The sequence below is a fragment of the Stegodyphus dumicola genome, chromosome 1, assembly GCF_044657685.1.
Source record: "Stegodyphus dumicola isolate Sdum_Otavi_A_Nest chromosome 1, ASM4465768v1".
Classification (NCBI taxonomy): Eukaryota; Metazoa; Arthropoda; class Arachnida; order Araneae; family Eresidae; genus Stegodyphus; species Stegodyphus dumicola.
The window spans coordinates 271,107,710-271,135,614 of NC_140768.1; the positions used below are offsets into that span (position 1 = coordinate 271,107,710).

The 27,905-nt window shown below is 30.4% G+C and overlaps 1 protein-coding gene across 4 annotated transcripts in view; it reads left to right on the forward strand.

Moving 5' to 3' along the window:
• The window catches only part of Sap-r (prosaposin), a 213,936-nt gene that overhangs the window by 169,677 nt on the left and 16,354 nt on the right, over positions 1 to 27,905 (forward strand). For 3 of the 4 annotated variants that reach the window (XR_015038253.1, XM_085806760.1, XM_035355505.2), the window contains exons 18-23: positions 2,563 to 2,725; positions 4,360 to 4,466; positions 9,405 to 9,567; positions 12,528 to 12,634; positions 22,433 to 22,595; positions 25,890 to 25,922. Coding sequence is in view for 3 of the 4 variants with exons in the window: in XM_085806760.1 (XP_085662886.1) it covers positions 2,563 to 2,725; positions 4,360 to 4,466; positions 9,405 to 9,567; positions 12,528 to 12,634; positions 22,433 to 22,595; positions 25,890 to 25,922 (736 nt within the window). In the remaining variant the exon portion in view is untranslated. The remainder of the gene's footprint in view (positions 1 to 2,562; positions 2,726 to 4,359; positions 4,467 to 9,404; positions 9,568 to 12,527; positions 12,635 to 22,432; positions 22,596 to 25,889; positions 25,923 to 27,905) is intronic. The other variant, XM_085806769.1, reaches the window with a different exon arrangement.

A 27,905-nucleotide genomic window follows, 5' to 3' on the forward strand; every position in this document is an offset into this window, starting at 1 on the left:
ATTCTACTTCCAATGCTTGTTCTAAATTCTAAAAATTATGCCACACCAGCTGTATAAACAGATCTTCAAAGATATGTACAGTTATTATTACATAAATTACCCAGTTGTTTACAATTTCAGCCTTTACTATAATTTCCCATTTTTATTTCCTCATCAGAATGAAAATCACTTATAAACTGAGGTTTTCGGAGTGTAAGATAAGAGTATACTTCTGATCTCCACTTGCTTCCTGCATTAGTTCCTGCCAGCTCTGATAATTTGTAATTATTCGCCTTTGCATAACCCCTGCCAACATTTGAATTTGTTATAATGATATAGTTGCTGAGCCAGCTTAAAATGAAATTAAATTGTACAGTGTTTAACCACTAGTTCATATCTTTAGTTTGAGTGTGACTCATCTTGTTTAGTTACATCACCATGAACATTAATTTATTTTGTTAGCATAAGAACATGCCTTTATGCTCTAAGTTTTTTTTAAATAAGAAGCTCATTTTAGAAGATAAAACACGCAGAAGCTGGTGAGAACATAGTTTTGCATGTAGAGACAAATTTCTAATTGTTAGAAAAAATGCTTTAAGAGAAGGAAATTGCTATAAATTAGCCAAAACATGTGGAAAGTGTTCAAATTAAAAAGACACATTTTGTAGCTTTTAATGTTTAAATATCCTAATATCATTTAAGAATCGATATCGTAAATTACATGTATTTTAAACTGTGAAATTTTATTATATTGTGATTTTAATAGGGCTTTTTTAACAAATAGTGGGAAAAAATAAATAAAATCTAATAGTGGCCATGTAAATCCATAATGACTTAGGTTATCTAATATCTAATTTTATTACTTATAACTAACTGCTTATCCTTAAAATTTTCTGCATGTTAAAGCGAGTTATTGCCTTTCATTAACCTTTACCGTGGTCACAAGATAAAACATAAAACTGAAAAAAATTCATGTAAAACTTATTCTTCGCATCTAGTGAGAGTTAAAATAATGCAAAACAACTTATCACTTCTGGTATTTTATTGGCTGATTAGAACCTTAAAGTATATTAACTGAGTTACAACCCCTGGAACTCTACACGAAGCTAAGACACTAACTGTGTCAGGCAGAGCACAGCTAACTTTCAAAACTTGCCAACCATGCCTACAGAAATCCTCTCAGGTTTGTTTTGATCAGCAGGTCTCTCTCTATGCAAGCAGGAGTGGTGACTATAGCCAATCTTTTGTTATGAATCATGCTATGATTTTACTTCTCATTTTCACCTATGGTGCTTGAAATAAAATCTGCTTACTTACTGCCTCTAGACTGAGCAAAAATGTAACAAAATGAGACTTAAAAATAAATAAATAAATAAAATAAAATAAAAAACATAAAGCTAACTGTGAGTAAAACATAAATAAAATGTCACTTATCTTCTTTCAAATATGTTCAATTATTACAAGTGTAAATTATTTGATGCTACTTGATAAATTTCATAAAGTTTATTTTATTCTCAAACTTCAAACTTATTAATAATTATGTTAATTAAATCATGTTTAATAATAATGCATCGTACTTATGGATCTATTTTATTTTTAGGATGGTATTATAAAAGTAAAGTTCAGGCATAGATAATATTTTTAATTTAATTTATTCAGTTCCCATTTGCACATAGGCCATTAATTTTTTTCATTAATGGTCCTAAAAACGTCCTTAAAAGTACTTAATTTCATTGTGTAGAAATGTGTACAAACCCTGTAATAAGTTTATCAAAAATACATTAGCTTAAAATTAGTTCCAGAATTTAATTGGAAATCTGTATATCAAGATTGCAGGTTCCTTGTTAATCTTGCAATTTTTATATCTTTTAATTAAAAAAAATCAACTAATATACTTGTCATATAATCGATCCTTTGATCAATTCATCTTTGTCGGTTCGTTTCTATCCACTTATGAATGTTATTAGTCAACTCTATTTGCAGGAAATAAACTGGGACATTTATGCAGGTTTAGCAATAACATGAGCTATATTTTAATTTTGTAAATACAGTTTAACTTCACAAAGTATTGCTTTTATTCACATTTACATCAAACGCACAAGTAATACATTGCATCTCTCAGCTCTTAACAAAAAACAAGAAAGACCAACTCTACTCTCGGAATACAGTCAAACTCATTTCAAATTTTTTCTCACGAGCATGCCGTTCTTCTCGCATCAAGCACGTTTCTTCTTCTCGTTGCCAGATTTTCCCCTCTCCTTTCAGATAAACTGTTTTTTTCACACGAGCATGCCGTCCTTCTCGCATCAAGCACGTTTCTTCTTTTCGTTGCCAGATTTTCTCCTCTCTCCTTTCAGCTATAAGTTGTTGGCTTTCAGCTATAAGTCTGTTCTTCCGGCAGGTAGCATAGAGTATGTGCATGACAATACTATTTTAGGTATTAAACTGTAATTTGAATTTTTATTCTGAAATTTGATTGTTATCATTATTTTGAGTTTAGTCATTTATGTTCTGCATTTCATGAACTGTTGTATATAAGAATTTAAGAATGCTTACTTTGATATATTTAAATTTTTATTGCAGGAAAAAGTTGAAAATTTCTTGGATCAAGCCTGCAATATTTTACCCAAATCCCTAAGAGATGACTGTAACGATTTCATTAACCAAAATGTCGAAGCTCTAATCAGCATTCTCCAACAAGAATTAAAACCTGATAATATTTGCCCTGCACTAGGACTTTGCCCACGTAATTTTTTAATACTGTTTTGTTCTTTTAAAAATTTGAGCATTTGATTATAGAAGCAACAAATTTTTCCTCTTGTTTTCTATAGTTTTTGATTTAATTCAAGCCTTTAAAATTTTTTGCTGTAATTAATAAGATAAATTATTAATTGTATTAATTAATGTATTCTCTAATTAATTTGTAATTCAGTAAGAATTTCAAAATCCGTACATCTAATTTCCAGATCTCTCAATCATCAGCAATTTTTTTTTACCAAGTTTAGAAATTGAAAACATAATACTGAAAGAAAAAGGGGGAAAATGAACGATAAAATCAATTTTCCTACCGAGTTCCTTGTATGTCACTTTCTAACACCTGCTTGTAGTGAATCAAGCTGTATCCACTGACACAATATGTTGACTGATGTTAGCCATGACCATGTTTTCAATTCTGAAGTGGATGTTGGGTAGGGGTTAACATTTTTCTGTCTGACATAAACAGTAAGTGAAGCCTCAAGATATTTGTTTGGAGTGAAGCGCTGTTCACATTGGTTTTCTTTTGTTGCTGTAGCAGCAGAGAATGGAGAAAGAATAAGACTCCGAAAAACTAAGGTTCAGTTAAAATAACCAATTGCACATATCTTAACTTTTTAATTTGATCATGTTTATTATTTTTTGCAGGCTATTATTATGACAGTTATTTTACCAAAATTAAAATCTAGATTTTTGATTTAATCAAAAAGTTTCTAATCCTGGAATGTAGCATGATCTGCAAAGCTATAGCATATATAGAACTTGCCTTCTATAGTGGCCTTGCCAAGAAAGAGGAAATGGCAGCGCACTTTGGGCTGTGTTTCAAAATGAGGAAGTGTAGTTTCAAAATGAGGCTAAAGATCCACCTTATTTTGGCAGAGATTTTGAAAAAGACAAAATTTTTCAATTAATAGAATTTATGAAGGAATGTGGAAAAGTGATAAGAAATGAAGATGATATAATATGAGATTTTCATTGTACTCCTTTCAACAATTAACTAACAGATGGTGTATAATCTGTAGTATGGTATAAATTCAAAAAATGCCCCATTTCTATATTTAATATTTCAAATAATTGTTATCTTTAAAATTTGAACTAGAGATTGCACATAATGAAGTGTTATTGAATGTCAAAGAGGCTTTTGATAAAGAAAACATTTTGATTGACACTTAAGTAGGAATTCTTGACACATATAATTCACTTCTTTCTGTCTATAAAATTAAAGAGAAAGTGTTAATGTAAAAACAGGAACAGCTTACATTGAAAGAAGTATTCAATGAAACAAACAAATAAATATTGAGTCCCCCCCCTCTTTTTTTTTTTTTTTTTTTTGTAAATTTTTTTCCATCAAGATCATAAATGCTTCAATATTTCATGTTTTTAATTTTATAATTTTTACACATCTTACTAGATTTAAAACTGATGATCTAAAATCGTGAGTCTGGATGATTCCAGAGCTCAGACTTTGTACTGTATTGTGTAAATCAAATTTATTACTCCCATTGTTATTTTTGCTTTCATTTCTGTATTTAATGCTTCAAATAATTGTTATCTTTAAATTTTGAATTAGAGATTGCACATGATGAACTTTTATTGAATTTTATTTTCTTAATGAAATGTTTTTAGAGTTAGCAAGAATTGGTGTTTCTGAAGAAGTGAAAGATCTGGAATGCGATGTATGCAAAGACGTGATTTCATCATTTAAGCAAAAGTTGCAGCAACCTGGCTCTAAGGTATTAATGATGTTAAATCAAAGATTAACATTTGTAACCTCCGAGTTTGTTAAATTTTAAGGAAATTGGTTTTCCTGTTTAATTTTGATAACCAATGAATAATATATTTGACATTTTCTAAATATGTTTAACTAGGAAAATTTTGCAAATGTTTAAGGGAGTTATTTTCGTAATTTTGTTGAACACAACTCTTGCTTCCCCTTCCCACACACAAAAAAGGAAGTCTTAGCTATCAAAAATTGCAGTGATATATGTTGGTAATGTATTTAATTTTATAATTTAAATAAGGGGCATTTTCAAACAAAGATTAATAAAAAAATTAGCATAATGTTTAACCAATAGAATTCAGAAGATATTACACCTTCCATTCATTCCTCTGTTTCTATTATAAAGATGTAATATTTATATTAAAATTGCTGATGCAATATGTATGCACATGACAAATAGAATTTTGTTTGCAAATATTAAGACATCATTTTAGAATAATGTTGAAATATTTGTAGAAATTTTAGATTTTTAAATAAAGAATTAATGGGTAGCTTTTGAGGCTGATGCCGCAAATTCAGGTTTTTTTTTTTTTTTTTTTTTTTTTTTTTTTTAAAATTTTTATGTTACTGATAATGCTGTATCCTATACGAAATGGAATACTGAATATCAGTTTGAAAATGTTTAGTGTTTCTGCATTCAAACTGAATTTGCTATTATGAAATACTCTTCAAAAATTGGAGAATCATAAATTTGTTTATTTTATTCTGAATATTTTATCTTTTAGTTTTGAATGAAAACTGGAAGGTACCGATTTTAATTTATATCAGGGCTTTTTCATATCTTTTCTAAAGTTATGTATGTTTAATAACACAATTTTATGTCTGCCTTACTTTGTTTGATGAGTTTTGGCATTCTTTTAGTAGTATAATTGTCATTTATCCTTTTCATAATTTTGAATATTATAAAAAAAATAAATGCAGTTTGTTGACTTTGACTGCCCTTGAAATACAAAAGAAGGACCAAAAAATTTTTGTAAACAAAACTATAATAATTGTTATATTTCTCTATAATAATTGGATATTTGTGGATTTGTATATTAAGTAGCACTGTATTTGTCAGTAATGTGTGTGTGTGTTCAATTAGAGTTTCCTTTTCTCATGGGGAAAACCATGGGAAAACCAGTTCTTTTGAATAACTCTAAGCTAGACCGAATGAAACTAACCAAAAGGGATTTTTGGACTGAATTCATTGAATGCATCTGTTTTCTCGTTTTGTGACAAAAGAAGGACAAAGAATTATCAAAACGATTCGATTGAAATAAGATGTGTCCTGCATCAGGGATACCTTTGTCTCTCTTCTGTAATACAGGGTTGCCACGCTACCTGGAAAACCAGAAAACGTCAGGGAATTTGAAAATTGACCAAAAATTTAGGGAAAAGTCAGGTACTTTAAATATTTTAGTCAAAATCTGGAAAAGTCGAGGAATTTTAAACGGCGATACCCCACAAAAAAAGCGAGTTTTGCTTCGATGTTGGAAGCGATCGCTTTCTTGGCAAATTACATATCATGTGAGCGCCATTCAGGCAGATGGCATAGAGCCAATTTTCGCAGCTTCAATTAGATTGTCTTTTAGAAAGGCAAAGCAAGTTTCCGTTTCCCGTAAATTTGGTTTTCAGTAACCTCGAGAATCGCAAGCGCATATGCAGTGCATGTTGAACTAAACAAAATTCTTATTCTCGTATAAAACAAAATCGGTTTAATCCTAGTATACGGTACTACGGAATAGTTATGTTTTGTTAAGAAGGAAAACTATCAATATATATAAATATAGAATCAAAGAATATGTATTGTTAAAAAGGAAAACTTCTCTGCAACAGGAGTCGCTGCGTTCCAACGTAGAGGGAAACAACTGCGCATGCTCAAAATATCTGTCGCCAAAGCTCCAAGCCGGTGTTGAATTTCGAAGGTCATGGTATCAAGAGTTCATAAAATTAATATTGTTTCAAATTTCTCTAAACTTTAAAGCAAAAGAAAATATTTTTTCGCTCAAGTAAATTAGTTAATGGATTAGTTATTTTAAGGGGGGGCTATGAACATCCGTTTTGCGACATTATGGTGGGGGGTAAACGGGTCATTTTGGTGTTGGTGACAATTTTAAAAATCGTGCCAAGGCCTTACCGTATACTAGGATTTTACCACAAAATCTTTTAAACCTTTTTTTTTTTCTTTTTAATAAATGCCTTATTTGATATTTTGCAAAAAAATAGTAATCGGTCATCTAGGCTAACAATTAAATATTCGCTAAAATATTGTTAATTATTCTAATTCAATTTTTAAGTAATTATCTTTATATTATTCGTATTATTTAATGTTCCTTCTTCCCTCCAAATTTATTTATTATTACAGTCAAAAGTCGTTAATTCGGACACCCATAATCCGGAATGATCTATAATCCGGACCTCAAAGATACAAACTTTCTGCGCATGCGACACGTTCACGCATGCGCACAGGCGTTTACGAGAGCGCATAAGACCCTTACAGCTGCGAATATGTTTGTGCGCATGCGCGTTTAATGTGTAACGGAGTTATACGCTAAGCTAAAGTTATCTAATTCAGTTAATGTTGCAGATTGCGTTGTTCCTTAATCTTCGAATTGAATCCGGCTTATTATTTTTTGCTGACTGTTAGAGCAATTTTATAAAAGTAAGCTTGAACTTTCGATTATGTCAAATAGAATTTCCGATATATATTTACTACAAAGCGAAAGTATGTTTTGAAATCCGAAATCTGTTTATCAATTTCACGCTGCTCTGCGGCAGAGGGGGGGGGGCAGAAACGTCATTATTAGATTATGATAGATTAGAAAGATTATGTCAAATAGAATTTCCAATATATATTTACTAATATGTAATTTGTATCTACAAAGCAAAAGTGCGGATTGGAAGTTGATCTGTCAGCACTATCCTTATCTTCAGAGCAGATGTTTTTATTTTATTTGGTTTATAATTCTGTACTAAGTGTAGTATTTCATCTCGATATACTCTGTCTTTGATATGATTTAAATCAAGTTCCTCGTCATTATAATTCCCTTCCGATAGTGAAGAAAGTGACCCAGAGGTTATTGAAAACGAAAACATTTCGATTGACAAATTAGTCGGTATTCTCAACACAGCAATTATAGGACTTGAACAGCGGAACTTTGTAACTAAACAAGAAATTATGTCTGTTTAATAGAATTAAAGAGAAAGTATTATCACATGAAACGAAGCAACTTACATTGAAGGAAATGTTTAATAAAGTAAACAAATAAATATTAAGCTTTTTCTTTTTGTAAATTTTGATACCCTTTAGATCATAATTGTTCTTTATTTCATAAATTACGGTTTCATATTTTTAATTTTGTAATTTCTGCATGCCATCTTACCAGATTTAAACTGATGATCTATAATCCGGAAAAATCCATAATCTGGAATCGCCGAAGTCCCGACGAGTCCGGATTAACGACTTTTGACTGTAGTAAATAATACTTTCAAATTTCAGAAAATTTTCTCTGTCATAATCTTGAAATTAATTCTAGCAGTACGATGACCTACCATCACAAATTTTAAAGCACATATTTTATTGTTTATGTATGCTGCTGAATAAATATAAAGTACCTGAATTTATTTTAAAATATCAAATATATTTCTTTCATTTAGCTGCAAAACGTCTCCAAAAAAGACATTTTTTAATCCAGATTGGGCACGTTCTAATCTCGATCTTCAGTGGAGAAAACAAATCCTATTATAGTTAAAATAGTAATGGTTTGGGGATTATATATATATAAGTCATATGTAATTGGCTAATCTTTTTGTTCTCAGGTAACACCATAATTAATTTACCTCTTAGCACAGCCAACATGCATTACACAGATAGATTGGAATTTTCTTAAAACACACCTGGAAAACATTGAAAAGTCAGGGAATTTCATTCTCCTGTTTGAGTGGCAACCCTGGCAATAGTATTGCTGTAATTTTCTTTTTTGTACACCAATTCAAACCTTGTTATAACCCAAAATTCACTTAAGTTTTAAAATAAATCTAAAAATACAACCTGTCTTAGTGTCTTCCATCTTGGGAGTTGACGATGTTACAAGCATAAAAATAATAAATAAATAATTAAATAAAAAATACAGATTACAAAATTTAACACACGTCCTGTTATTTAGGTCTATCTGCACCTTAAAATGATTTCTTTAGTTAGCAGTAGCCCTTAATTTCCCTTGTCTATTCTGAAAATGTTTAATACCTTATTCTGGACTGCATCATTTCTAGATCAGTCTACCTCGTATGACTTCGTATCACTGATGACATAGCTAATTCAGGAACTTTGAACTCAAAATTTTGAGAAGTAAAATTTTCTCTTAGTAAGCAGCTTCAAGTAAACTGTGCCTGTAAATGCCAATTGAAATAAGTTGAATTTTTAATCATACTTGAATGTCAAATTTTCTCTTCAGTATACTCTATGCCATCAACATTGCTGTCTTTTTCATCTGTGTGTGATTGATAGAATACTAATGAATAAAATATTTTAAAAAAAGGGAATTTTAATAAATCTAGTTTTTTTTTTTTTTTTTTTTTTTTTTTTAATGTGTTTCTCTTTTCTAGAAGGGAGGGGGAACACTATAAAATGATGACTTTAATAAGGTGCAATGCAAGTTACTTTTATAAATTTAAGTCATTAGTTTAAAATTTGAGAATAAAGGCAAAATATCAAAAAATCCTAACTGATAGTTTCTTAGAATTAAAAATTACATCTTTGGTGGCTTGCAAGTCAAGAAAATCGCAGTGTGTTCGTTAAATTTCAATATAATATATGCATTTGATGAATTGTTATTAGAAATATAAAAGGAAGAATCCTTTCTGTGAATCTGATGTACTACAGAATATCTAAATTGAAATCATTTTACAGACAATGGTTCTTACTTTCTTGGAGGAAGGATGTGCTCGATTACCTAGCTCACTTGCTGAAGAATGCAAAACATTTGTGGATGAAAATATTGATACAGTTATGAATATTATCATTCAAGAGCTAGATCCTGATTTAGTTTGTGGAATGCTGAAAATTTGCCCAGGTTTGAATTTCTTTTTTATTATTATTAAATTTGAAATGTGTTTGTTAAGTTAAGCTAATAAAAGTTGTCTTGTGATACTTATTTTTTTTATATACTTTTATTTCCTTTTCTCTCTCCTTCATTATAAGGTTATTGAGTACAAGATTTAATAGAAAGTATTTCCATTTAATCTTTTTTTAATTGGTTTTTGAAAGGCTGCTTCATAACTGCATTTTAATTTTATAACTTAATTTAAGCACTTTTCAACATATGATTGCATAATATGCATGCATATGTTAAATGAGTTGAATTCATTTATGGTGATATGATTGAGAATGCAAAATCTATTTCAGTTGAAAACTCATTTAAATTTTAAGATAAATTATTATTTTAAATTCATAAGCATATAAATAAAGCATTTGTATGGATAAGATGATGCCTATTTCCTTTCTTTTAAATCCTTTCTTCTTCTCTTTTAAGACCTTGGGACTTATAGCAGAATAAGGTGCTGTTGTTATAGACCAGAATAAGACCAGATAAGTTGTTATAGACCAGAATAGAATAAGGTGCTGTTGTAAGACCTCCCCCATCCCCAAAAGGATAACATTTAGATGTCATAGAATCCTGATTATCTAAGTTTTAATTAACTAAGGTTCTGTCCTATCTGAACCCAATGTAATAAGTAAGGTTGTTAAAATAGCCTCACTGAAAAGGTAAACAATCTGTAGACATGCGTTTGAGCAATACTTCAAACCATAAAGATAAGAACACTATTGTTACCACATTTAACAGGGTTGCCATGCTACCTGGAAAACCAGAAAAAGTCAGGAAATTCGAAATTTGACCAAAAAATTCAGGGACTTGAAATATTTTAGTCAAAATCTGGAAAATTGGGGAATTTCATACAGCAATCCCTTCCCCAAAAAGCCAGTTTTGAGTCAATGTTGGAAGCGATCACTTTCTTGGCGAATTACATATCATGTGAGCGTCATTCGGGCAGCTGACATAAAGCCAATTTTCGCAGCTCCAATTAGATTGTCTTTTAGAAAGGCAAAGCAAGTGTCCCGTAAATTTGGTTTCCAGTAACCTCGAGAATTGCAAGTGCATATGCAGTTCTTGTTGAACTAAACAAAATACTTATTCTTGTATAAAACAAAATTGGTTTAATCCTAGTATACAGTACCATGGAGGTTAGAATCAAAGAATATGTATTTCTAAGAAGGGGGGAACGCCGCGGCTTGCAATGAATCGGAATTTGATCTGTCAGCACTATCCTTATATTCAGGGCAGATGTTTTTATTTTATTTGGCTTATTATTCCTTACAAATATACACGGAGTACATATCAAACACGGAGTACATTGAGATGAAATACTAAATTTAGTATTTCATCTCAATGTACTCCGTGTTTGATATGATTTAAATCAAATTCCTCATCATTAGAATTCGCTTCTGATAGTGAAGAAAGTGACACAGAGGTTATTGAAAACAAAAAAATTTCGATTGATAAATTAGTCGGTATTCTCGACACAGCAATTATAGGACTTGAACAGTGGAACTTTTAACTGAAGAAGAAATTATGTCTGTTTATAGAATTAAAGAGAAAGTATTATCACATAAAACGAAGCAACTTAAACAACTTACATTTAAAGAAATGTTTAATAAAGTAAACAAATAAATATTAAGCTTTTTTTTTTTTTTGTAAATTTTGATACCCTTTAGATCATAATTGTTCTTTATTTCATAAATTACGGTTTCATATTTTTAATTTTATAATTTCTGCATGCCATCTTACCAGATTTAGACTGATGATCTATAATCCGGAAAAATCGATAATCCGGAATCGCCGAAGTCCCGACGAGTCCGGATTAATGACTTTTGATTGTATAACATGTTTTTCATTACGATGACAATGTCTTTATTATCAGTCAACTAACGGATCCCAAAATCTGAAGTATGGTTGTTATAAATCCAGAAAGTATTGCTACTGGTAGTGAAGAAAGCAAGCAAAGCAAAGCAAAAGAGATTGTTGAGAAGGAAAAAAATTTGATTCACAGTTTAGTGGGAATCCCTCATGTGGCAGTTACAGGATCATGAACAGTGGAATTTTGTAACTGAACAAAAAATTAAAATATATCTGTAGAATTAAAAAGAAAGTGTTAGTACAGAAAACAAAGGAAAGTAAACATCGTATATTGAAAGAAATGTTTAATAAAGCAAACAAATAAATATTAATTCCCTCTCCCCTTTTTTATAAATTTTAATTGTCTTGTCTTTTGTTACTTCATAATTCACCATTTAAAATTTTTAATTTTATAATTTGTACGTGTCATTAAAATCCCAAAATTAGAATCACCGAAATATTACTTGCATAATTTATTTAATATTTAACACAGTAGGTGCTGCGTGATTGTGATCACATTTGTCCACTGCTGTGTTGATAACTTAATTGATAAGAAAAATATCAATAGAATTTAACTAATTTAATACAAATATAACTCTTATTTGTAGGGCTATTCTCCTCTCAGCGTTTATGAACAATTCACCTGTTTTCTTCATGAGAAAGTTTATCACATGATGTTCTTGGATTTGTTTCAGAAAATTACTGGGAGATGTTGTCTTCTTTCATTGATGCTGCGACTTGAATTTTTTTTTGATATTTTGGAGCGAAAGATATTTTTTAGATATTTTGGCGTGAAAAATTAAGGTTAAACAATCCTGCCTTTTTCTGCTTTGAGTGCATTCTTTGAATTCTGCTTCACTATTCGCTATGCTAATTAATCCAGTTAATCTTTCTAGAACTTTAAAAATGGGCTTCTTTGTGCATGGTAGTCTTAAATCAAAAACCAAGCTGTTTGGTGACTTAATTCTTTTCTTGACAGCATGTGTCTACCATTTGGCAATTTCTATAATCTATTTTGATATTATTTGCTTTAGATAATTTGATAATGTGTATAATGAGATGGTAATTTAACATTTTAGGCTCACTAAAGAAAGAAAAACCTACAAAGTTCAAAAATTTAGAATGTGACCTATGCAAAGAAGTAATAGAGAAGGTTGAAGATTTGATAAAGGACAAGAAAACAGAAGTACATTGTTTTAATCTAATTTATGTATTTTATTATTATTATCTATTGAAAGCTTTAACTATTCAGTAAAATTAATGAGCACTTTTATGGCAGACTATTATTTAAGCTATTGCTCAGCTGCATATGAAGTTTGTATTTAGTATATTTTAAAACTGTAGAACCCTTTTAAAATTGAGTTTTTTTTGTATCATATCAAATATTCTTATTATGCATCTATGAAGGCAAAATGAATATAGGAATGCTTTTCATCCGTTAATTCAAAATATTGTCATAGCATTAAAATTTATCAGTTTTTTTTTCATTTTGTTTTTTTATTTTGACTTAAATAATATTCCAAAATAATATAATCTTTTATTAAAATTTTATTGTACATTTTTAAAGTTGAAATGGGATATGGGAAATAATAATCATACAAGACTAAAAAAAGATTGTACTACTTGGTTTTCATAACCCCTGTTATCAAAACAGCACCAAGATTATCACCAAGTTTAAACTACTCGCATATAGTTTGTGGCTGCCATATCTCTGCAATTTCTTTTAATATAGCATAAAAAGGCTTATCTTTCCCAGAGGACTTCCAACATATGGATTCAGAAAAATATGACTGTTGAGCCATACTGCTTTGTTTTTTTGTTTCGCTTTTAACAGAGCCCCACAATCTTTCCACCTTTTGGGTGTGAGCTTTCAGTGTTGCATCAACAAAATTAAATTGTTGATATCAGTGTGCTTGCTTCCTGATTTGGAACCTGAATGAGAAACTTTGACTCGCCACTTCGAATATCCCTTGTTTTTCAAGTACCCTGCCATTGTTTTTTCACCGCACGAACAACCTTTCGTCAATTTCAACTATTTTTCCAGGCCCATCCATTCGTCCTTTAGGTTGTCAATGTAAATGTAGTGAAAAAACCTTTCTCATAAAATTGTTCCAGTCAATCTTATGGTATTTTGACACATGTTGAGCTACTTAAGTGACTTTATCACACTACTTAAGTGACATTAGTTCCTCTATTCAACAGTAGTAGATGAAATGCAGCACATTGTTAGGAATGATATTCTGGAACCAATAAACAGTTATTGGATCATTGATCTTTTTTTTTTTTTTTTTTTTTTGTTTGTTTGTTTGGTTACAACTTTTCATGTTGCAATTCAACATATTTACATATAATTAGTTTACATATAATTTCATTTCATAGACATTTACATTCATTCGATTGTGAAGTACTATATCAACAATATGGCATCCTTCTCGCTGCTTGGTAAATTAAAAATTGTCAGCACTTTTTACCATGTTTAAACTGGGGGGATACCAGTATATTACGCTGTTCTTCAAATTCAGCAAATAAAGTCGAAAGTGAAAGTATCGCTTTTTTACATAAATGTTTAATCTGTTAATTGGGTATGACGAAATTTTTCGTCATGCTGGGAAGACTATTTCAATGGGTATGACGAAATGTTTCGTCATGCTGGGAAGACTATTTCAATGAATATGATGAAATGTTTCGTCATGCTGGGAAGACTATTTCAACGGGCATGATGAAATGTTTCGTCATGCTGGGAAGACTATTTCAATGGGCATGACGAAATTTTTCTTACATTTTTTTGCAATCTGTCACTTGACCGTTGTTCAAGAAAAATCGATCAATGGAAACACTTGTCCGCTCATAAATTGTGATAACACTCCTAATTTGCACAACTTAATTTAATTTTAGTCTGCATTTCAGTATTTTACATATTAGTAATAACTTGTTGATTTGAGTAATTGTTAGTTTTTTATAAATATGGCTAAAAATTATTGTGAAGCAAAAAATATTTTTGAATTGTCTGAAAGTGATGATGAAATATTGCCCGGGAGGTTTGGTAAAATGACGTCGAATTCTAAGAATAAGTACCAGTTCGGAAGAAAGTGAAAACGACTTCTTTACTGATGGTCCGGACATTGAATCAAAGGATGATGATGTTATAGACCAAAATACTCAACCGACATCAGCTGAATGGAAATGTGAAAGAATATTGCGATCGCCTTTCCCGTTTTTATCTCAATCTAGACTTACATTTGAAGGACCTGAAGAAAAGGATTGCCTTTTTTATCGATGAGAATTTTGTAGAACTTATTGTGGAACAATCAAACAAATACCCCGGACAGTTTTTTGAAAAAAATACTTCCATGAAACCGCGTTCAAGATGTCTCTCGTGGGTTGACACAGATGACCGAGAGATGAGAGTATTTATTTTTTTAATAATTTTGCGAGGAATAATAGGAAAACCTTCTTATCAGCTTTATTTCACAAAGCGAGAAAGTCTGGAGAGTCCATTTTTTTTTATAAAACTATGTCAGAAAAAAGTTTCCAACTGTTAGTAAAATTGTTACATTTTAGTGATAACAATGCTTTCGATCTAAAAGTCTGCAACAAAAAAACCTACAAAATCGATTCCATTTTGAACTATTTGAGAAACAAATTCACGTACCAGATAAGGAAATATCTGTAGATGAGTCCCTTTTGCTATGGCAAGGAAGACTATCTTGGAAACAGTACATTCCATCGAAAAGAAGTCGATTTGGTGTTAAATTGTATAAGATATGTGAAAGTAAATCCGGATACATAAGTGATTTCATTATATATACAGGTAAAGACACGCAGTATGATTCGAACTATCCGGAAGAACAGGGACCAAATCTTATTGTTCTTGAATTGTGCCACGATTTGTTGGATAAGGGATATACGCTATATCTCAATAATTGGTATACTAGTACTGATCTAGCTGAGAAGATGAGAAGAAAAACCGATGTTGTAGGAACAATGCGAAAAAATAGAAAGGGAATACCATCTGATATCAAAAATTGTATTTTGAAAAAAGATGAACATATTGCTAGGTACAGAGACAAAATAATGATTATGAAGTGGAAAGACAAAAAGGATGTAATTATATTGAGGACAATAAATTTGTAGAAATAGAAAAACGAAGGAAAACGATATCAAAACCGGAAGTTATCACTGACTACAACAAAAATATGGGAGGAGTTGATCTTGCTGACGGACAAATGAACACGTATGAAATCGCTAGAAACCAAGTAAAAAAGTATTACTGTAAGATATTTTTACATGCACTAGACATGGTGTGTTTGAATGCATATCTTTTATGCAAGAAAGATGGCGGTCACCTAGATAGGCTTCATTTCCTTATCAAAACTGTAGGAAAAGGTGTTGAAAAATATAGAGACGGATCGCAGTTGCCATCTACTAGTACAGGACGATCATCTTTGACACCAAAACCATCTCAACTCTTTGAAAGACATTTTGCAGACTATATACCTTCTGACTCTTCAAGAGTAAATGTAACAAAGGAGATGCAAATTATGCTATTCCAAAGGTCTTAGGAAAGAATCGAGATTTTGGTGTCCTGACTGCAGTGTTGCTTTGTGTATGCCGCATTGCTTTAGGGAATATCATACGAAATAATTGTTTAAATTCGTTCAATTAATTTGTTTTTCCGGATTAAAAATGTTTAATTTTAATATTTAATATCATTAAATATTTTAAAACGATTTTCTTTTATTTATTCCTTGCGATGTGCTGAAATTACTGCAAAAGAAAAAGTCCCCATTGTGAAACGATTTTACTGAAAGCTTATTCCCCAGTTAACAGGTTAAATTTAAAAAAAAAAAAAAAAAAAGACTATTAAGGTATTATGCAGTTCATTAAATTTGGCAAATACAAGTCGAAAGTGAAAGTATCATTTTTTACACAGATGTTTAAACTGTAAAGAGATTATCATTTCACGTGGTTTACATAATTTGGTGATTTATCGCGGGGTCATGAAAATCAAGTACTACCCAGAATTTTAATGAATCATGTTTAAAACTGTCAAATGTTGCATTTTAATGTTTGTTAGCAGTTCCGTTATATTGTTTCTGATTATTTAAAATTTAGTGTGTTCAGTGGCAAACAATAAATTACATTGAATATTAGTAGAGTATCAAAAAGGATTGGATGCATAATAAGCTATTCATTAGTAAGTATGTTCCATATTCTTCCTGTAAAAGTCTATTCAGTGTAATCTATTTTGAAAAAGTGTAAAACAGTCATTAGTTGTAAATCAACAATCATTCTTTCTAATTGACTGACCAGCGATTGAACGGTAACGTTGCTGAACACTGCTAGTTAGTTCCTAGGTTTGAATCTCGGGCAATGGGCTGGTTGAATGACCGTTGTCGTGTTTTTTTCCTATGTGTAATGTGTATATGAGCCAGCCTCCACGAGAAAGTTCCCCGCAAAGGCATCCCTACACAGAGATAGCTGTCAAGTATTTTGCCATATTCAAACAAATCAAGCCATTCTTTCTAACCAAGCATTATAAAAAAAATCTCCTTTTTTTTAGTTATAATGATTGTAGCCATACTGAAATTATATGAATTCAAATTTTATGTATCATTCCAAGTGGTGTTATGCAATTTTGAATCCGTGCCATGTGATATTTGGCTAAGTCAAACATCACCACATATGTGAATTTTTTTTTTTTTTTTTTAAATTATGTCCAATCAGACTAAAGTGATTTTGTTGTCCCCCCCCCCTTTTTTTTTTTTTTTTTAAGTTCTTAATTAGACACGGATGACATTTCATTTTTTGATATCAAACATTTTTATAGTTTTCTCAAAATGTCATGCATTGTAAATTCAGAATTGTTTTTATTCAGAAACGATAGAATTTCTCTGATACCTGTAATTGAATGGCTTATTTGACATGAAATTACTTTCTGTTACTCTAGCAATGAACAACAAACAAGTACATTTGTTTGTTTTCTATATTATAATCTAGTAAATTTTAAATAATTAGAAACAGCATTATAGGATCTCAAAAGGCCTAGAATCAAAGCTTCTTTCTCAGTTAATTTATTAAGATTTTTATTGATTTTACTTTATTATTTTCTATCTTATACTAACATATTTAAATTTAAACTTATCAAAGGAAACTGTGCAATCATATTTAACCAAAACCAGCCATATTTCATTTAATTTTCATCTTTAGCTCAAAACCATTCTCATATTTATTTTGATTTCATATTTGCTTTATCAGAATTTTTGCTTTGGCAGGTAATTCAGTGGTACTTTCTCATTATCTGCAGCCCCCACCGAAAGTCACAAGAAGTATTCACGAGAGAAAGCAGTATGTTGCCAAAATAGTTGTATGGCAACAAAAAGTATTTGTGTGGCAACACAAGAATATGCATAGCACACGTCGGTTTTCACTAATTTGTATATGCCAGTGTCGTAAAATGCTGAGTTTGTACTATTCTTTGATTTTTTTAAAACGAAGCACAAATCGCTGTGTTACTGGGGCGAACAGCAGCAATTTAAAAAATTACAGAAAAATTTCTCAAAAAAATATAAGTGCCTAATTACCAATATTTCTCGCTTTACAATTTTATCCATTGATTTCTCTTGTATGGAATTCCATTCCATCCACCATTTTGAAACTGGAAGTTGCCTTTCATGCATTAGCTTGACAAAAAATTAGTTGCCAACAAATTGGCAACTTATGAACCATTCAATTTTAAAATGGTGTATCACTCTAGGGCACCTGTATTGCATACCCACATGTATATGTATGTGTGTTTACAGTAGAATGTGTAACAGAATGTTTCAAGTTTGTTTATATAAGCATAAAGGAAGTATTTAATAATATGAATTTTGATCATCTGCAGTCAGGTGACAATTTATAAAAATTTGCAATTATAAGAATATTAGTAGTGGAATCATACATATTATTTTCATGTTTGCACACTTTCATGTGTTGTAACTGAAGATGAGAGAAACTCATGTTAAATACTTTCTTTATGCTTATATAAGCAAATTTAAATCTGTATTAACTTTAGTAATTCTGTGCACTTCAAAAACTCAACTGTGTTTTATAATGTATTTGTCTATCATGTTTTCTTTTTATGTAGCAATTGTAGTAGAATTTGTGATCACAGCTTTAAGGGATGATAGAACATGGCAAAAATGGTGATTTTTGTAATACAATGGTTAATGGATTGTGAAATGTGAATGTAAAATGACTTAAGCGGGAAGAATAAGCAGGCCAGGAAGTCATTTTAGTCATAGATATTTACCATAAAAGTTTAAAAAAAAAGGCTGGTTTAATATTTACAAGAATTTTTCAAATGAACAACCACTGTCTGCACCACATTCACCTCAGTGACGATGAAGTGGCTGATATGTGGCTTGTCATGTGTTTCTCCACCAATAATGCTAATTCTGGTGACAAAGTCTTCCATAGAATCAATCAGCATCTTGTAAATGACATCCATCTTCATTATGATGCATGTATTGTAGTAGCTTATCATTTATTTGAACAGTTCCTGTAAATTTTAAACATTATTTCTTTTAAATATTTGTAACTGAAATAATTTTTTGTTTTCCATCGTTTTTGAAATTCAAGTGTTTCCTTTTTTATTTTTTGCATTCTACCACACAACTGTTGTAAAAGAATTGGTACTGTGAACGATAAAGTAACTACGATAAAGCTGTGAACCATCATTAAGCTCTTTGTGTTTGCGTGTGTGTGTGTATGTATGTATGAGATACAACACATACATTCACTCTCCTAAATTGTTACACACACATAAATAAGGTGTTACACACACATAAATAAGGTGTACCAATAAAGTAACTGGACAGATTAAAGGACCAATGATAAAATAAAAAAGAATAAATGTATGTTCAAGAAAAGTGACATCTCGACTCTTTTTAAAGCCAAATTAAACTAGTTATTTTATCGTTTTCCAAAATGCTGTAGTCATTCTCAATTTACTGAGAAGACATTGTGCAGAAAAATTTGCTTTAAGATGGAAATAATGTAATAATGTTAAGAGATAATTTGTTCTCTGATAAAAGCTGATAGATGTGTAAAAACTCAGTAAATTTCAAACATGCTTGGTATAGACTGAGAAAGCTGTAGATTAATTTTAATTGAAAATCTGAAACAGAGGAAAGTTTGTGCTTCATTTGTGCCTCGGATTTTGACAGAACAGTAATAAGAAGACATAAAAGCATGCTGTGAAGTTTTGCTGATTACAATTTTTTAAAGCATATCATAGCAGGAGATGGACCTGGTATCTATAGTAAGACCCAGAAACAAAAAGACAAAAAGTGCACAGTGGAAAGGACCATTATATAACAAAACACGGATATTGAAATTAAAGATTAAGTAGATGTTGATTGCATTTATTATTACAAAACTTGCTCACCATGAATGTTTCTCTGAAAATCAATAAATCAATTAGTTGCTGAATATTTTTAAAAGGAAGTGAAAAGTGCATTTTTTTATCACGAAACAGGATAAGGTGAGTTAGAGAGAAACTGGGCAATGATTTCTTTTACACGATAATTCTAGACCCCATACAATGTTTGTAGAACAATATCTTGCTAAAACATTCACGTTTAATTTTAAATCTTCATATACTCCTTATTTATCATCGGATCATTTTTTTTTTTCCTTTTTCCAAAGCTTAAGATTGCCATAAAAGGATAGATGTTTGAAAAGGTCTTGGATATTAAATCAGATGTTACACTTATTTTGTAAATGGCTAGTTCTAGTGCCTGTAAACAGTGGTTAAATAACCTGAAGAAATGTTGGAAAAATAGTTTAGACTCCTCTGGAAATTATTTTGAAAAATGATAAGTTTATTTGAAGTTTGCTAATCTTTTTCTTGTTTATAAGAAACTGACTGGATACTTTATGGGCACATCTTGTGTGTGTATATATATGTATATATACATAAGCAAAAAATAGAAAAGGCATTAAACACCGAGTGACCATGTAGGTCAAAAATAGCACATTTATCTGCTGATATTTAAAAATTGATTTGATAAGAAAGGAGGTTTGAAACCTAGCAGAGGTTCTAAAAACATTTGTGTATCCTATCAAATTCCTAAAATTCCATGTAAAATAAGTGACAAATCAAATTAAAAAAATGTGATAAAAATCTAATCGGCATAAAAAATTGTATCTAATCTAAATAAAAATTTAAATATGCACACATAGAAATAATAAAGTCAATCTTTTTTGTTTAAAGTTTTAAACAGAACTTATGAAGGGAAAAGTGCTTGAAGCCTTTAACCAAGTTGATTAAACACGTGCAAACACGTTTTGTCGAGCAAACTCCAAACGGTATTAATTGTAATCTATTTTCTATTCAAACTAAAACTAACAAAAGTCTCAATAGATTTGCTCCTTTTCTCGACATGTTTAAAGTGTCTTAAAACACTGCTGCCGGAGAAGGTAAATAATCATTCTTGCACTTACTTTTGTGAATGATGGGAAAGACTGCTGATCTAAGCACATTTTATAGAGGAATTAATTTGAAAAATGATAAATTTATTTGAAGTTTGCTAATCTTTTTCTGATTTATAAGAAGTTGGCTGGTTACTTTACGGGCACACCTTGTATATATATTTATATACGTATGCACTGAGTAGGCAAAACATTTTTACCATTCCCTTATTTTTCAATGAAATTGTCTGGATGATGTGGAGGGCATGTAAGTGGAAATGGTATTTAACTGCTTTTGAAAAAGGTAAGGAAACATTCTTGCACTTTTGCGGTGGTGGGAAAGACTAAGCAAATTTGATAGAGGGCAGATTGTAATGGCCCAAAGACTCAAGACTAGTATCTCCGAAACTGCATGACTGATAGGTTTTTCATGATATGTCTTTATTAATATTTATGCAAAGTGGGTAAATGACGGTGAAACCAAGGTGTTGGATGTCCACTCATCATCAAAGAAAAAGGACATCGGAGACTGTCCAGCATGGTACAGCAGTACTGGCACCAGACAGTGGCTCAGCTGTCCGTCTAATACAGCACAGATCCAAGTGCAAATGTTTCAGAACAGACAGTAAGGTACACAATATACACACTGTTGGATATGAGACTGCATAGCAGATGTCCCACTCGTGTGCCTCTATTGACCAAGCGTCATTTTCAGCTATGCTTACAGAGCTCAGGAACATTGAGACTAAGTGAAAGACAAGAAGATCCTGGTTGCTTTCTCATTCACATCTATGGTCATGTCATGCTATGCCATCTTCCAGGCGAATAGTTGCCCCCCTTCCTTTACTGCAGGTCACACAGAGATTGGTAGTGGTGTTATGCATTGAGGGACGTTCTCATGGGCAATTCTGAAACCGTTTGTTATGGTAGAACAGACCATGAAAGCTGTGGACTATCTGAACATAATTTCAGATCAGTTGCACCCTTACATGGCATCTGTCTTCCCAACTGGAAATTGAATCTTCCAGCAGGACAGTGCCCCATGTCAACAAGGCTCAAATTTTGTTAGAGTGGTTTGAGAAGCATAAGGATGAATTCCAGTTAATGTTCTTCTCTGCCAGTATGCTTTTTTTCAGGGGGGGTTATATTCTCTTTATTGAAACCAAAAAATATGTTGTATTTTTTATTGCACATTTTGTTTTTTAAAGCTCAGTACTCATATTTAATTCATTACATGTAGCTATTTTTTAATATGGTTTTTGTATTCCATTCTGATTATAGAGTAACTTTAAAATTTCCTGCTTGGGGGGAGGGAAGGAATACTCATTTAAGAGGTACTTCCAAATGGGCATATGCTTTCATTCTGTCAAAGTCTGAAAATTGGAGGTTCGACTGTACATAGCTGCTGAAATATTAATTATAGTAACAATATTTAAGATACATGTTTTTTGTTATTATATTAATTCAATTAGTTTGGTTACTTTAAGATTTCCATGAAAGTTTAAAATTTTGGTTTCTCATTTAAAAGGAGGAGATCAAGAATGCTTTAGATAAAGTATGCTCTTATTTGCCTTCTTCGATTGCGACAAAGTGTGAAAATTTTGTAAATCAATACACAGACCTACTAATTACTTTACTGACTCAAGAAGTGGATCCTGAAATTATCTGTGCTGCTCTGAATGTGTGTCCAGGTAATTTATACTTCCGATATTCTGTAAATTAAATAATTTCATTGCATAATATTTATTATTTTCTTTTATGTAATTTAAAATTATCCATAATTATTATGACTAATTTACAATTTTTTATTTGTAAAAACAGTGCTGTGTAATTATGCGTTATGTAAAATGGTTATATAGAGTGTGATATTAGGATTAAATATCTTTTAATTCTTACTGTGTGTTTCCAATTATAAGCCATGTATAAGCTGAGAAGTAAGATTTTGCTGCCAAAATTGAAAACTTGTGTATTGGCTGAATGTAAAAACCATCTCTTAAATCCAGGTACGTATATATTGCCAAAAAATGTAAATAATGAGTTGTTTGGCTGAGACAGGCTAAAGATGAGGGTCCATTTCAATTTCAAATTCCTTTTAAAAAATAGAATGAAGGGGCATTTTTGGCACTAGTAGTTTCTTCTTCTCTTGTCTCTTAACTTTTGGATTTGTTCATCATCATTTGGCAGTTTGTCAATAACATTATGAATTTTATTTTGATTATATCATTTGTAGTAACTATCCTCAAGCAGTGATGAGAATCCCCTCCACTCGGTTTTGATTGTACTTCTACAAGTAAAATAACTATTCTTTATTTCTGTTTTATAGTGAAAAATACTCAAGAGATAAAAAGCCTGCATATTCTGCTAGGTTTAAATTAAAAGTCGTCCCATTTACTGAGCATTTACGAACAAGTTATGAACAGAACTGAAGAGTATATTATCTATGAGGCATATGACACCAATGCTAATGGTAAAGTGGTGGGCAATTATATTCATCTGCACTTACCTCAAGCAATAACTGAATTACCAGAAAATATTGAATTGGATACTAATTAAACAAATTGATTTATGTCTTCAGGATGAGCTATAATATTTTTGAATAATTTAAAATAATAAGTTTGAAAATAATATTTCAAAAAATTATAAAACGTATATTACAGTTTTTGTGATAAAACTATTTGTAAATAATTTTGAACTTCATATAAGCTGATACTCAAATTTCAGTAGCCAATAAAAATAATAAAAACTGCTAATAAATTCTGGACTTATACATGAAAACATATAGTAGTTAATAGCAAAGAACAAAGATTTTTTTTCATATATTAATGGATACAGTGTTATGATTACTAAAGGAGAATAGTATTTAAATTGTTTAAAACAAACAAATCTGAAATGGTTATAAAATTTGAAAAGATGATTTTTTAATGCTAAAGGAAGTACAGAATATCAAACTGCTACAAAAGCATCTTTTGGGTCATGTAAAATAAATTATACTATAAAACTAAATTCACAGATCAGTGATATAGAAATGCTGGTTGGTAATAGAATTATATTAAATTTTTTTAATGGGTGGCCGTAGTTTCAATTTCAATTACGTTGTTATTTTAATAAAGAATTCTGTTTCAAGTAGTATGAAAGAATTATAACAAATTTATGAAAATTGATAAAAAAAAGTTATTTGCATTATTTTCTGTCTAAAATAATATAAACAGTTTTCTCTTTCCCAAAACAAACAAAACAAAACATACCCAGGTATGTAACTTGATGCATTAGAAGCATTTAATTTCAGTAATACTACAAATTATCATAATGTTATAATTTAGAAAAATTGTGACTAATTCAATGAAATGTATTCTTAAAAACTAAGACAAGTTTTTAAGAAGTGCATCTCTTGATTCTAAACTGCTGAATTTGTTGAGCAACAGTATTAAAAATTTACTTGTTTAGCTATAGAATTTGTTAAGCAGCAGTGTTAAAAGTCAAATAAAGATCTTATGTCCTATCAGATGGCAACTATCTGAGACATGGCTATTTGCCGGGACACATGGAAGGTAAAGATTTTATGTGTGTTACAGTGGCAATACTTACATGGTCTCATAATGATAAATCAAATCTTATATTTCTTGCAGCAGTAATATTTACCAAAGGTCGTGTGATAGATAGTATAGTAGTATAATGTCATGGCTCAGAAATTTAAAGAGGGTGCACAAAAGCAGGGTTTCTTAAACTTTTTTCAATCGTGACCCCTTTTTATCACAGATTCTTTCGTGACCCCCAGAACCCCATAATATTTACGAAAATTTTGTGGGACTCCATAAAAGCATTGCACAAATCCAACACACACATGCGTGAAACTGTGAATTTTTTCACTTGTACTGTAATATAACTATTGCAATTTTAGGTCATTAACTTTAATTTCTAATTTTAAGACATAGAACAATGTGAAAATTTTAAATAAGTAACAAACGAAATGACAGTGTCACGCGCAAAGTAAGTAAAATGAACGTTTCTATTATAAAAAGAATGTGTCAAAAGCTTTTCCTTTTTTCTTTGTCTGTATTGTCTTGTCTTTATCTATTTTCAGATACATTGTGTAAAAATATTTGGTAATTGTAAAATTATTATAATAAGTTAAAGAAATGTCAAAACTGCTAAATTTTTTGACGACCCACAGTTTAAGAAACGCTGCACTAAAGACGTTTCTGACATCGCAAGGACAAAATGGATTATTTAAAAAATCCTCAGCTTATTAATTGTTAATATTTTTCAAGCATTTTTCATAAAATAGAAATCAAGTGTGTTCTGAAAAAATATTATAAACAGTTTTATAAGACTCATTTTAAATTTGTTTTGTAAAACTATTTTTAGAGAATAATAGTTAATTATAAAAACATTTTTGGATATAATTGAAATGTTTGTTGTATGTTATATGTGTGCTTTTCTAATTGCTTCATAATGTCCTGCAGTTTTAACATTTTCATAGCTGAAGTTATGTCATATTTCATTACATACTGTTAAGTTTCTATATGTTATCATAGCATTATGGATAAGGATTTATATATTTGAACTAATGTATCGGAAATAAAGATTAAAAGCTTTAAATTAATTAAATGGTTTTTTTTTTTATGGTTAAATGAAAAAAGTTTTCTGTTTTTGTAAATTCACCTTGACCTTAATGTCAAAAAAGAAAGGGATCATATTCAAAATTTTGAGTTCTGGTTTCTAAACAGTAAAAGTTTTGAAAATATGCTTAAATGCTGCATTCCATAAAATGTTCTTTTATTACCCCCCCCCCCAAAAAAAAAAAAAAATGGTAAAAAGAAAAGATTTCAGTCTCATTATTGTGAAGGCTAAATGATTTGATATTTTATATGATCAGTTATTTTGTGCTTTAAAATGTTTCAAAATTGCTTTAATTTAGGATGTTTTAAATTTATCAGTTTATTTATTTTTTATTTTTATTTTATTTATTTATTTATTTTTTTTAGCTAAAGTGGCTTTTACCAAGCAGGATTCAAAAGGTTTTTACTTTTTTAAATATAAAAACAATTCTACTAACCACTCGATTAAAAATATTAAGTATGCCACTTTTCTAACACCACCTTTGCATGAGCTTTATTATTTGCATTATGGACAATATTGATCTGTGATGAAAATGTTTTGGTTTAAAAAAAAACTTACTGACATATTTTGATATATATATAATGTTTTTTTCTTTCTTTCTCTTTCTGTCTCTTTTCACTTTGTGATGTATGCATGTGTAGTTTTTGTATATCTCATTAAAGTGTATTTTTTCCTGTCTTATATGGATGTAATATGTGAAATGCTACTTAAGAGAGGAAAATAAATAATCTAAATTACACATATTTAAGAAAGTATATTTTAATGCCCTTTCCCCCCTTCTAATTTTGATTCTTTGTTTTTTAAAGATTTTCTTTTCTGGGTAAAAAATGTGCAAATTGTGCTTGAACTTCAAGTTCTTTATGTGCTTATGTATTATGTATGTGTATATTGTATGTATATTATTGAATTAACAAATGAAATCTTATGTGTAAAATTAGGGTTAGTCAATTTTAGTTTAATTAAGAATCAAGTTAATATCAAAAAGGAAGAGAATAATTTTTATTTTGGAACCCATCCTCTTAAATCTTGTCCTGCCTACAGTCTATTATCTAAAAATTCAACATGTGTAAGACCTGATTGTATTTTCAGGCATTTTTTAGGCATTTAGCAACATAAAACATGATTACAAATTCTAAGCCATCTTTGAGCCTAATTGTAATTCTTTAATTAGGTAAATGATGTTATTCCTGCATTGGTATTACATAACTGCCAACTCTCTTGTTTTAGCAGGCGACTCCTGACTTTTCATCATGTCTCCTGGTAGATCACCAAATCTCGCGGTTTTTATTTTTTAGAAAAATATTTCCCAGCAATTTATGAAAGTTACTGAATTAATGAAAGTTAAATTAGGCGAATTCCATTTCCCCACCCCTAGTAATTTTCAAAATAATTTTTGTTATTAAATTTTATTTTATCTGAATTGTACTTTTTGTTATATTTTATTGATCTTATGAAATTTCATTTGATCTGAGTTTGTCGTAATCTACTGTAGACATATGCATATTTTTAAATGGAATCTGTTGGAGATAACCATTGAACTGATCTTGAACTTTGTGTGTGATACACAAACATGTGGAATTTTATTAAAATAGTAAAAAGAATTTTTGAATAGTTTTTGCTTTCTCTCTTTTATTAATTACAGGTTCATCTAAATTAAAATTTTCCTGTTTCATGTGGATAACTCTTATTCCCAGGTATAATCTAGTCTGTACTGCAGCTTGCATGTGCTGTTATTGTTAGTACAAGTTAACTGATTTAACAAGATGGATGTGTGTATGCATGAGTGATCCAGATGTTGAATTCCTACCTGTATTTTCTTTCTAAAATTTTCCTTCTTCCTCAATGGCCTGACAGTGCAGGGTGGGCACTGGCTTTCTCAAGAAGCTTTTTGCGTGCCAATCTTTCCCTACTAGCATTTTCCAGTTTTGGGTTTATAAAACCAATAGATCATCTTCTAGGCAGTCTAGTCATCTTAGACTTGGTCTGCCTTTTTTCTGTGTGCCTGTTGGTCTGGCATTGAAGACTTTTTTTGTTGCATGGTCTTCATGCATTCTGATATATAGCCTGCCCATTTTATTATTCTTTGGCATTTAAGGAAGTTAATGATGTCAGGTTCATTTTATGAGCAATATAGCTCCAAATTTGATCTTCTAGGCCACACACCGTCTTTTTATATTCCTTTAAAAATACTTCTCAAAACCTTCCTTTAAAAAATGCCCAACATTTCCTCATTTGTGCACGTCATAGTCCAAATTTCACATGCATATGTCAAAATTGGTCTTGTACAGTAAAACATTTTTCTTTGGATTACTTTACTATTTTTTTCTTTGGATTTCATATATTTTTGTATTCACTTAAAGCATCTATTGGCTGCAGTGATT